Consider the following 12,179-nt stretch of genomic DNA (forward strand, 5'->3'; position numbering starts at 1 on the left):
ACACATTCAGGTGTTTAACACTAACTGCATTTCATTTTCTTGACTTTGCATGATAAAAATATTGTTGAATATTGAACAGTCCAGGTCTTTATTGTCTAAATTTACATTTTTTATTGTTGATATATTAGTGACTGACACATCACAGAAAAAGTAAGAAGAGATGAAGTACATACCAAATAATCTTCACTTGCCTCTTTAGAATCATCAACATTTAGGTTTTAATGCTTGTATATATATTTTATAGCTTTTATAAATTTATTTTACACTCTATTTTTCACTATATTTAAACGCCCACTACCTGGTGCTTGTATTCTCCTGTCCTTTTTTAATGCAGCTGCACATTTTTCCACCTCTGCTTCGACTGTATTGTTGCTCTACATGACGTGAACACAAACATATAAACATAGTAGGTTAATAAGTTCACATCCCTTTTGAAAAGCTATTTGTCATATTTATTCCCTTTTAAAACACACACACACACACACACACAAATAGAAAGAACATGTGCGTGTGGATTATTCCTTACAGTCCTAATTCTGGAGAAATAGACCCACTTTTTAAACATGCCACAGGGCCAGGTCACTATAAATCCACTCCAGACGCTCTGCACACTAAATGAATTCATGTTACAGATATTTTCGTTAGTGATTTCCCACCTGAATTTTGGCCTGCTGCTCATTTTCTAAAGTTTCATAAATCCTCCTTGTGAGCACTTGTCTGATTTAAGGCGACGACAGACGCTGTTCCTCTGGCGCGCCCGGACTTGGATTTGTCCCCGGCTGAGTCAGCTGTCCCGCCTGTTTGCCACTGCGGGGCGTCTGGGCGCTGGAGCGGCGCCTTGAACCCCGTTCAGTTCGCTCCCCGCAACAGACTGCCCCTCCACACCTACCAGGGAGCCCGCATGGCCATCATGTCTCAGCATTGCGCTATCACACAGGCTGTGAGGCATCACCACCCTCCGCCTCTTTTGCCCCCAAAGCTGTGGGATATCGACCTTTTCTGGAGTACAATTCCTTCCAATTATAGATCAAATATGATTTTTTTTCCCCAATACTGAAAAAGATCAATTGAAAATATAAGCAATTGAAAGGAAATGTCTGGTTATTCATGTAGAATATTATCTTTCCTCATGAATAATTATTTAGATTTATATAGCCTAGTTATTAGCCTATGTTAAGGTACCGTCTGTATTACCTCAAAAGAGGCCTCTTTCTTGTTATTAGAAAAAACACCCTGGAATTGAGTTGAATTGAACTGAGACAGAGTAACTGGAGCCCACGGTCCTCTTTGGTCCGCTGCGTCCGTTTGCGTGTAATTAAATAGCGCCGTGCGCACTTATCGGACGCATCTGACAGTAGAGTATCTAAAAGCGGTCCCTGTCCTGTGCACCTCTTCCCCCCCGTCCCCTTCCAGCTCTACCTCCCGGTAATTGAATTAGCTCGGTTTTAGGCGGGGGAGGGGCTTGGCTTTGTTCGAGCGACGCCCATTCAAATAATTTCAAACCAATGGGACTATCCCCCGCTCCTCCGTAACCAAACCCACTCTCTCAGTCGGCGTCTGGAGCTGCCTGCCTTTGCCCTCACCTTCCTGCGTGTCCCGGCGTTTTCAACCCAAACACAAGAACAGAGGAAGACTACAGGACACGCACATGGGAGAACGCGAGGTTTTTTTCACGCCTGCACGTCGCACGATGGCTTATATATGAGGAGGACACTTTGGGATGTGGACATAAACAAGCGTCTCCACGGAGAGAAAAGCGCATGAGAAAACACAACGCTGTCCGTAGGCTCCGACACCGAGAAGGACTCCTCCCCACCTCGGCCGTGACACCTCCCGGTAAATCGCCGAGAAAGGATAACAGCCTTTTTTTTTTTTTTTTTTTTTTTTTTTTTTACTGGCGACGAAAGACCGGGTCTAACGCTGCCATTCAAATGCCACTGACTGACTGACTGTATGGCTTTAAAAAGTTGCCTGGAGAACATGGACATCTGACGTGCGCCACACGGCGTCATTGGACACATTGAGCCTCTCTCTCTCTTTCTCTCTCTCTCTTTTCTCCATCACATCTCGGACTGAATAATCCCCTGCGCTTTGGGTTTGGAGTAAGAAGAAGTGTTGAGCAGTTGTCATTTGCCCTGACACAGGCTGCATCCAGCGGCTCCCTGCAGAAAGGGAACATTACCACACCACAGAAGACACTGCCTGTTGTGCTGCGCATTTGTATGCGCTGATCTCACTGTTTGTGCGTTAGAGGGAGAGGTATTTTGTCAGCCCACCACGGATTTGTCAGAGCTGACATCCCGCATGAAATAAAGCGTATGATCCAACTGGACCCTCGCCCTGCATCAGAGAGAAAACACACTGACGCGCTGCTTTTGTAACTTCACATTTCCGTCAGCCCGAACAAGTGCCAGCTCTAGTGTCCCCTTCAATGGTCACAATTTTGCCTTTTTCTGTGCTGCGCGCATTTCTATTTGTGTAGCATTCACAAACTGCGCCAGAAACACACGGCCACAGGTGAATGAGACTCGTCACCTGTCCCGGTTGAAGCGCTCGTACAACTCGACTGACTGACCCACACTGAAGAGGAATACGTGCCGAAGTTTCGCTGTAGTGATGCTGCAAGTGGAAATGGTCCTGTTTGTCTGCCTGGTGCTGTTGATGTGTGTTTTTAGCCAGGAGCCCAGCTCCAAAGTGGTGGCCGACCGCTACGCCGTCTTCTGGAACCGGACCAACACCAAGTAAGTGGCCTCACACCGGGCAGGTTTACCGCGGAGAGTCGGCGATGTTCCGTCTCCTCGCATCTGCATGAACCACGGGGTTCGCAGGTTTGCTGGACCACATCGGTGTTTATTCTCCGCAGTGAGGGCATACTGCCAGTAGCTGTAGGTACAGGCTATAGCCGAGGACGGGAACAGGAGAGTAAAAGGCTGCTGTCTGTTTTTAATACGTGGCTGCTCAGAAACAGCGCGTCCCAGGAAACTGTAGATTAAAACCGTGCGTAATAAGGCCTCAACATAACATTCACCCTCTGCTGTTGCATGGCTTCACTCGCTGTTAATATCTGCCGGACAAGGAAAATTCATGGTTTCACCGTGAGTTCTTCAGCTGTAGGTACAGAGACAGAGCTGTGAATCCTGGAGCATTACCTTGTGTTGTTTCTCTTTCGCCAGCGGACTCAGGCAGGTATTTACACAACCCCACTGGAACCAGTGACACCAGTATGTTACCAGTCTCATCTGGGCTGAACACCTATCAGGTCCACATCAGCACAAAGTCTATTTACCTGCTGAATCTGGCCGCTCACCTCCTCAGTCCAGACTGCGTGAAGTTGTAGGCAAACGGGCCCAACGTCTGGAGCTGTGTAGTGAGGAGCGTCTGTGTTATAATGTCATAATGTGTGGCCTCTTCTCTGGAAAATACTACATCTAGGCGTTAAGAGCGTGATGTATCAGTCAATATTAAACAGCTCCTCCAGGAGATTCACTGCAGTTATCACACTGCCATTTATTGGCCATGCAGCGGTCTCAGCACTTCTAAAAGTACCTAAAGCAGAGCTTCATGAATATGGCAGAGGCACCATGGCAGAAGAATTACATCAAATGATGAAACTCAGTAAGCTGAAGCCCAAGTGGAATATTATGATGATTTTACTTTAGAATGTGTTAGTGCTTATGGCTCTCAAGAGCTTTAGTTTTTTAATGTTAACATTTAATCCTTAACTTATGTGAAGACACATTTCCCTGAGAAGTTGAACAAATTCTAATTAATTTTGATTAAATGTAAATATTTTCCAGCCAATACAATAAAATTTTCTATTTTTATTTATTTATTTATTTTTTAACTCTGCAGCATTATAATGTAGGCTACTGTTGTATATTTGGACAATTGTTATTTGAAGTACACTATTGTAAAGTAAAAAAAAAAATCAGATGAAATTTGGTTTAGTATTGTATTATTTATTGGCTAAAATGAAACCTAAAGAATGCAAATGAATTCTGGAAAATAAAAGCCACTGCAGTGACTGTATAAAAAGGCTTTCATTAAAGTAGGAGTGGTGGAAACCAGGGACTTAACCTTTCAAAACTCTTGAAAACCTTCTCTCAGTTTAACAGTGCACAGCTTCTCTATTGTGAAATGAAGTTTTGCATATTGTTTTTCCTATATTTTACATCTTGGTGAGTATGAATGGTTACTTGTTCAGACGTTTGGAGGCACACTGTCCTGAACAAATGTTTCAACAAAGTATATATTTATATACACATATTTTTTCAAACAGTTAATTTAAATATCACCACATGTTTGTGGAATTAAAAGTGTAGTGTTTTCACATTTTATACATATTAATAAAAGGACAGCCGTGTTCAACAGAATATAAAATCTGTCAGTGGTGAAGTGAAGATTTTATGTGCTGTTGGCTCAGACGGGCCACACTAGAGGACTTCAGCGAAGTTAAAATATAAGTTTCTCAGATGTGCTTTAGCCCCCGAGTCAGACCCCTCTGTGCTCGGACAGTCTCGGTGTTCAGCGTACGTGTTTGTCGAGACAGCATTTCCTCACTAAAAGTCCCTCATGGAGTTAGACTGTACAGCCTTGTCCCGCGCTTATTAAGTCTAAACACTGCTGGCGGAGTTTACATAGATCTTTCACTCAACTGCCAACGGCACTTAGTATTTGTTGAATAAAATCCTCAGCTTACCCTCCAAGTGTGCACAAAGCCATTAATAGCACATGCTGAATTTGTTGCACAACTATTTATATTCAGTTTGAAGTTAGGGAAAACATGATTTATTGCTTGAAGCAATTAGTGGTCAGGGGTACAAACGGAGGGCTGACTGTAAGCGCTCCCCTGAAGTCAGGGCCAGTCTACCAGGGTGCGTAGATCCTCGGCCTGATATCCCGTAGACCATGACTGTTGTGGTCTTGGTCTCTACTGCGACTTAGCCTGACTGTTTATTTATGGAGCGCTCTCTTCAATGGAGGCAAACACAATTTTGACTTAAATCTTGATTCCTGCTGCTGATAGACCTACTTTAATTAGACTGTACATTTTTTTTTCCACAAAAAAAAAAAAAAAAGTTGTGTCTTGACTGGCTGCTCAGTTAACTTGATATCTTCCAGATGTGCTGACAAGTTTTCTCAGTTTCAGTGAAAGAAAAAAAAAAGCGTACTTAGAAAAAAGGGAAATTAAAGTAAATCCTGTTAATCTCAGATCTGACACACTAACACTGAAAGAGAGAGAGAGTGAGTGAGAGGGAGAGGGAGAGAAATGAGGAACTTTGTGATCTCTAGTCTGCATGCATGTTGCGCCTTTGACTCTCTTTGTGTCCGCAGTAAAGTCTGAGGAAGAGATAGCTTCCTGAGCCTCATCTGTTTCTGAAGCCCTGACTTGCCTGAGGAAAGGAAACAGGTTTTCACAGAGGCTGTAATGCAGCTAACACCAGTCACTCCGTTCTACTTACTCCAAATAGAGTTTGTTTGACTCTCAGCCCTACAGGGCTGAGGCAGGAAGCCAGAAAGGTAACACAACAGCAGAGGGGAGACGGAGCGAGGGAGAGATAGCAAACTCGTCTTATTGATGACTCAGTTAATAAATATCGAGTCCCTTTCTTTGTGCATTACTGTAGAAAGCTGGTGTGGCACTGTAATGTAACTTGCCTGCGTCTGCCTTTGTTCTGAGGCTGCACAGTCTCACCCAAAGTACGGCTGCTCCAAGAATTTCCACTGTGAACGCCCTGTGCGCACAAATGGCCCCAGTTGAGCCAAAGTTACATGTGACGGTGTGGCAGCAATAATGTAATTTGTCATAAATAATGTTAGCAGGTAACTTGAAGGATGTTTTTCTTCTTGTAGTTTGACTCTCTCGTTACATTCTCTCTCATTGGTGTCTGAACATGATCATTCAGGGCTTGTTTTACTACCCCCAGAAGAAGCCATTTGTTGCCATTCATTTTTTTTTTTCACTGTATGAAATCGCAGCTTCCACAGACTTGAAAATTGCCCGAGCTAGATAATCCATCACAATGAAACTGTAGTTTGAGTTTGTCACAGAATCTGTTTAGCTTTCAATTCATTGTGCCCAAGTTGGATATTTCCCATCAGTGTTTGTAATTCATCATCTGAAACGCACAGTCAGAAATGAGAGATTGTGCACAGAGACACAGACTACTAAACCGCAACTAAAACTTTTCTTCATCTGTTTCACTTTCCACGGGGTGTCTAACTACAAATCATTTGAAGTTTAAAACAAAAAATTTGTATTTAGAATGATCAGAATATTATATTACATGTGTATAATGTGCGATGATGTGGGGAAAGTGTGAAGTAAAAGACATGGCTTGAAACTCAAGAGGTGACTTCAGTTGTTCTTTGAGACGAAATACGCTGAGATATATCGACTGGGGGATCTCAGATAAGGACTTTTTGTGTTTGAAATGGAAACTTTTGCTGGCAAATATGTTTTTGCCAGTTAGAATGTCTTCATATTTGGTTTTCCAGTGGTCAGAATTACAAGCAATTGACAGATTAGTGTGGAATTGTATCATTATTTGTGTTAGCTGTGCCACATTTGTCTCTGCTGAGTGTTTGTGTTGTTGGTGAGTTGGGTACAGGCTGAAGGGGATTTCCTTGCTATTTTGTTGGCTTCGTTCCACCGTTGTGTTTCACAACTCCAGCTTGAGACCAGAAACTTGCTAACTTCTTTATTATTCTGAATCACACCTTAATCTCATGTCTTTCTGCAACACACCCACATTTCTCTTCTGCTTGTGGTTCAGATTTCGCTCATAGCACCTTAATATACACTTTTAGCCCATTTCGAGAAGTATAAGAAATCTGCAAGTTGTATCTGTCCATAGAGAGATCCTTCAACTTGAGATTACTTAAAATACAGGGACATTTCTCTCAGTGGATTCTGCCCTCTGCTATCTCTCTGACTGTCTTTGCTTGTGACTATTTATTCTGAGGAGGGGACAGACCGTTGCTCTAATGATGTCTCAGCTGTAATACCGAAGACATGGCCCTTTCCTTCCTTTCTCCCCCCTGCCCTTTCTTCTTCCCCATACCCCTCCTCGCCTCTCTCCCGTGCTGCCTCTCAGCACTCTGCCTCTCCACGTCCCTCTCTCCCTCCCTGCCTCTGTCTCTCCTTGCTGGGTACAGAAAAGGAATGAATACAATTAGATATTTCGGGAGTCCCTCCACACTTGATGGTGGAAAAAGACGTGCAGAGGTCAGGCACACTCTGAGAGGAGCTCAGGGGAGAGGTCACACACATACGGCAAGGAATAACGAAGCCAAAAAAAAAAAAAAAAAGTTGGCCTGTGAATGACAAAGTACTAACTAGAACTCTCCTTGAAGTGGAAGGTGTTATTAACATAAACAGTTTGATGCGGTTGTGATCATGCAAATTGCTTAAGGTGATATGTATTTTGCAGCATAATCTGTAGTGCAACAAACAGCCTGGAAATTATTTTTTTAACATGCTGCTTTGTGTGTAGTTTTATTTTTTACTGTGTGCTGTAACTGGAGGCCTACATAAAGTAGTTATGTCGCTGGTATCAAAGACAACTTTCTTTTGTTGCAGCCATGTCTTTGTCTGTGCATGTTTTTGTGTTTGGGCGTGTGTGTGTGTGTGTGTGTGTGTGTGTGTGTGTGTGAGCCATGAGGTCATATAGGTCTTGTTTCCTCTCCTCAGACTCATAGATACCAGAATAATTCCATCTTTCTCCCATGTACTTCTCATCGTCCAACAATCGTTGTCCATATTCATGTTCCACTGGTCTGTCACAGACCAGTGGAACATGAATAAATGTCTTGTGTATCTGTGCTTGTTTCGGTGTGCATATATGTGTGTGTGTGTGTGTGTGTGTGTGTGCGCACAAAAGCTGGCTGTACACTAACAAAGGCACGTAGGCATGGAGGTGGAAAGTTCGTCCGTACACCCATCTGAGTCTGACATTTGTAAAAATTGTATATTACAATGGTAATTTTTATTTATAATTACATTTCTGAAAACTTTTTTTAAAATCAAGTTTATATTGCCTTTGATTGCTGAAGTGGCTAGTTTTTGACCCCATGCTAGTCTTTCATGTCCACCTGATCATTTTCATACTAACTCGCTTGAAGCTGTTTTACTCTCCACTGCTCTGGCTCTCGATCTCCCCCTCCTTTGCTCTCTGTCGGCACAGTGATTAATTCTCGTTAATGACCCCTTGCTCTGTCATTCTTTTATGCTTGTGGCTCTGGTGAGCTCAAGCACCGACCGAGCAGCAGGGACAGCGAGTGCAGGGGACACAAAGACCGTGAGGCAGAGGATCTTGAAAAATAAACACACGACCTGATGGGAAACCACCAAAATGTAATGATGGTGTTGTACGATTTAATACTTTTATTAGGTTTAAATGGCACTCTGTGTTTTCTCACCAGACCTGTAAATGCACTTTCCTTTTAAATTAGATTTTTTTCCTATTAACTAGAAAATGAGCCCAGCAGGCAGTAGTCAATGCTTAGTCAATGTGCTTGGCAGAGCAGCTGTTCTTCAGCGTGCGGTGGAAGAGGGGGAGGACTCTTGGCCGTGACCCTTGTGGAGGTGCTATGCGGCGGACAGAAGTAGCCCTGTCGCCGGGGGTGCCTGGTGGGCAGGCTGTAGCCTTGGATATGCTAATTCTAGTGGATAAAGGCAGCGTACATCCATCCATCTATCTATCCATCAAATCATCTAATCTATCTATATCTAGTGGTATATGTATATAAAGTCAGGTAATTTTTTATATATATAAGGGCTGAACAATTTATGGAAATATTATTGAAATTGCAATCTGGCCAAGTGCAATTTCCAAATCGTAGGAGTTACAATTTTTTTGATTATAAATAAAGCATGCAAAACCAAACAACAACAAAAATCACATCATTATAATTTTATTTTTTTTTTTTTAAATGAAAATGAAATTCAAAAATGTCCATTTCAACTGAAATTGTGACTCATATTGCAATCGCAATATCTGCCAAAGTGGCAATAAATCGCAATATTTTTTTCGTGTATCGTTCAGCCTAAATATAAATATTTTATATTTTTATTAAGCTTTATGTATTTTCTATATATATGTATGCTTTGTGCTTTAAAAGTGGGTTAGGTTATTAGTTATAAGTAGCTACCTTCACACATTTTATGCCTTTATGCTTATGCTTTTGAACAGTGTTTACAGCTTTTTGAGCTTCATTTTGGTGATTCATGCACCTGAACACAACATCAGACAAAACTGTGTTTGCTCATGATTAGGTAGATATCACTCAGCCTGACCAAGGTTAAATGTGAGATTGGTATTAACAGCCTTTAAAAAACCATCATCAATTTAAATGTTAGGTTACCCATCAGAGAGCAGACAGGAACTCTTATTATACCGACAGAAATGGACAGTGTTGAATGGCAGCTTCATTTCAGTTGCACATGTTTCCCTGCCTTGCCTGGGGAACCAGATTTTAATGTCCAGGTTTTTGTTTTCACTCCAAGGTCAGATGGAGTACTGAAACACTGTTATCAGCTGAGCGATCTGTCTTTTAGCCCTCATTCAACCCGTGGCTTTCAGAGGACCACTCTGTATAGCACTACTTGGAAACAATAAAGTATTAACCAGCTTATGCAACACCCACATATGCACAGCTCGATGCGAGACTTATATTCTGGCATGAGAACGATAAAAATAATTTTTCCCTTTCTTGCTAGTTGGTTGCCTTTCTACGAGATGCATATATTTATTCAGGGGCAATTTTCTTTCTCTATCCCTGCTCTCGCTGTCTCAGTTTGACTCTAAATTTCAAAGTTGGGGAAAGTTTCCCCCCCCCCCCCCAACTGTTTCTTTATTTTTCATAAAGTTACTTTGTGCCACCCCAGAGCAGCTGTGGGACCTTGCAGTCAGTCCAAAGTTGTATTTTTACTGCGATCACTTGAGTAGATTTGCAGTTTATATGAACATAGTAGACAGAGAAAGGGAAAAAACTTCTTTTGCTGTCAGGTTAATTTGACTCTCATCACAGAAAAGCACGGTTCATTTTCAGACCCTAAAAAGGAGTGATTAACAGGAATACAGGATCTCTGCAGGTCCAAAAAGGGTCAAGACGCCAGTTCAGGAATCCCGCTTTCGTGTATTATAGGTCCTCGTTCACGGCTGAAAATGGCGCTACCATATCCGTCTTCAGCTCCTCTGCTCTCCTCTGTAAGATGGAGGCTTAGAAGCAGCTGTTACTGTAGTAACGCTTGGTTGATCTATCACCCCTGACCAGAAAGGGGCGCTACTGAGAGGGGTCTGATAGCCTCTTGTGCCCTCTGCTCTCAGCCCAAGACATTTCAAGTGTGCAGTTGGACAGAAAGCTACATACATGTGCTTGATTTTAGCCAGCTCTTTCTGCTTTGCTTGATTTGACCTCGTTAAAGTCATTTACTGTCAAAGTCAAACTGTATTTACAGGACCTACACTACAGCATGAGAAGGCCAGAACGACTGACGGGTTTCAATTTTCTTTTCTGTTTCTGTCACTGTCCACAATTCAACTGGAAAATGTGACGGGAACGATTGAGACTGTTTCGGTTTTTGCCAGACACATTTTCCACAGATAATTCCTTTCATGGTAGGCTGGCTTCGGACCTTACACTGCCGTTTTCCTTATTTAACTTGGGGGGCTGCGGGGGAGTGACTGGATGTTTTTCTAGCTGGGCAGCAGTGTGGAGAATAGATCCCAGAAGAGAACACATCTCCAACTTGTGAATAAAGACCTAATTGACGGGTTGTAAGCTGTTGTAAATGACTCATGAGGTAATTCGTCTTCACAGACAGACTGAGAAACACACAGGGGCTGTGCAATTGTGTGGTCTGCTTTCCCTTTGGAATTGAAACAGTCTACTTGTTTTATTTCCAAACTTTTATATCCCCAAATAGAAATTTTAGAGGTCATAAAATGCTGCTTTTAGCTGGAGATGGTGTTATCATCTCCTCTCCTGTTGTGTGGTGTATTTCCTAAGATGGCGTGCTCAGCTTCTCATGTTTTCTTTAGGTGTTTCTTTGTTTGCGTTGGCACAGTCATAAAAAGGTGAAGTGAATTCGGGTGAAAGGACTAATTGATTCCCTGGTCTTGTTTTTCATATGAACACCTCTTTATAAAGTCCCCACTGCTGCAACAATTTTCCACTGCCATAAATATAAATAAACAAACAATCAAACAATGTCGCTTTCACTTTGTTCAGTCTACCGTTGTGGCAAGACGTGCCAATAATAAGCTAGCGGCATTAGCCTGTTTGAATTGACAGTAGAGAAAAATACTAGCAGCCAGTGCACCCCCGAACCCCCCCCACCCCCCCCACCCACCCCTCAATAGTGGGCCATGAGACTGAAAGGCGGCCATTGTTCTGCTCTCTCTGTCCACTTCACATAGCCAGGGCTGAAAGTAATGCACGCGCTTTAAACGGAGGCAGAAAGAAAAGAAAAAAAAAAAAAGGGAGGGCAAAGGAGAGGAGTGAGGGAGAACGGTGTGAATGGTGCGGCGAAAGAGAGAGTGCACAGCTGAAGTTGTAGTACGCTTTCAGACAGAGAAAGGGAGGAGAGGAGGAGTATAATGCAAGTGCCAGACACGAGGAGTGAAGCATGTAGTCGCCAGGGGTGACACAGTGTGTGGAAGAGAAGAGGTAGCAGTTTCCCTCATTTCCAGCTAGCCTCATCCATCCTCTCTCATCTGCCTCCTTCCACACCATCCTGCTCATCGGCCCCCTCCCCTCCTGCTCTGTCCTCGCCAAGGTTTAAAGATGCATGTGGCTTGCTGTCTGTCTCTGTCTCCCCGGCGGTGGCTGCGGTTGGTTGTTTGGTGGTGGTTCTCCAGGGGACAGACTCCTCAGGGTCGTCACCCTGAGGAGGTGTTGTTTTTGCGGTCCGGGGTTTAGTGACACTGGGGCTATTTTCTACAGAGACAGGATTAAGCCTGCTCAGGTTTAGACCCCTGCTTTGTTTCCCCTGCTACTGAAGACTCCCACACACAGGGCTGTGTTTACTTGGGAGCTGCTGCTGTGGTACTAAGTTGCATCCTGGTCTTAACTGCTGTGACACATTGCACATGGTGACCTTGAAAGTGCAAGTTTTCCACTGAAATGCATGTATCACAGTTGGAATACAAGGGTGTGTGTAATGTAGCGGCTTA

The 12,179-nt window shown here is 43.1% G+C and overlaps 1 protein-coding gene across 2 annotated transcripts in view; it reads left to right on the forward strand.

The window, feature by feature from the left end:
- Positions 1-1,558: 1,558 nt before the first annotated feature.
- efna5b (ephrin-A5b) overlaps positions 1,559-12,179 on the forward strand; it is a 92,178-nt gene continuing 81,557 nt past the window's right edge. For both annotated transcript variants that reach the window (XM_071483375.1, XM_071483376.1), the window contains exon 1: positions 1,559-2,741. In XM_071483375.1, coding sequence (XP_071339476.1) covers positions 2,617-2,741 — 125 coding nt within the window. In that variant the 5' untranslated portion in view covers positions 1,559-2,616. The remainder of the gene's footprint in view (positions 2,742-12,179) is intronic.

Source organism: Trachinotus anak, unplaced genomic scaffold (genome assembly GCF_046630095.1).
Source record: "Trachinotus anak isolate AG129_WGS33_773 ecotype Australia unplaced genomic scaffold, CSIRO_AGI_Tana_v1 ptg000008l, whole genome shotgun sequence".
Lineage (NCBI taxonomy): Eukaryota > Metazoa > Chordata > Actinopteri > Carangiformes > Carangidae > Trachinotus > Trachinotus anak.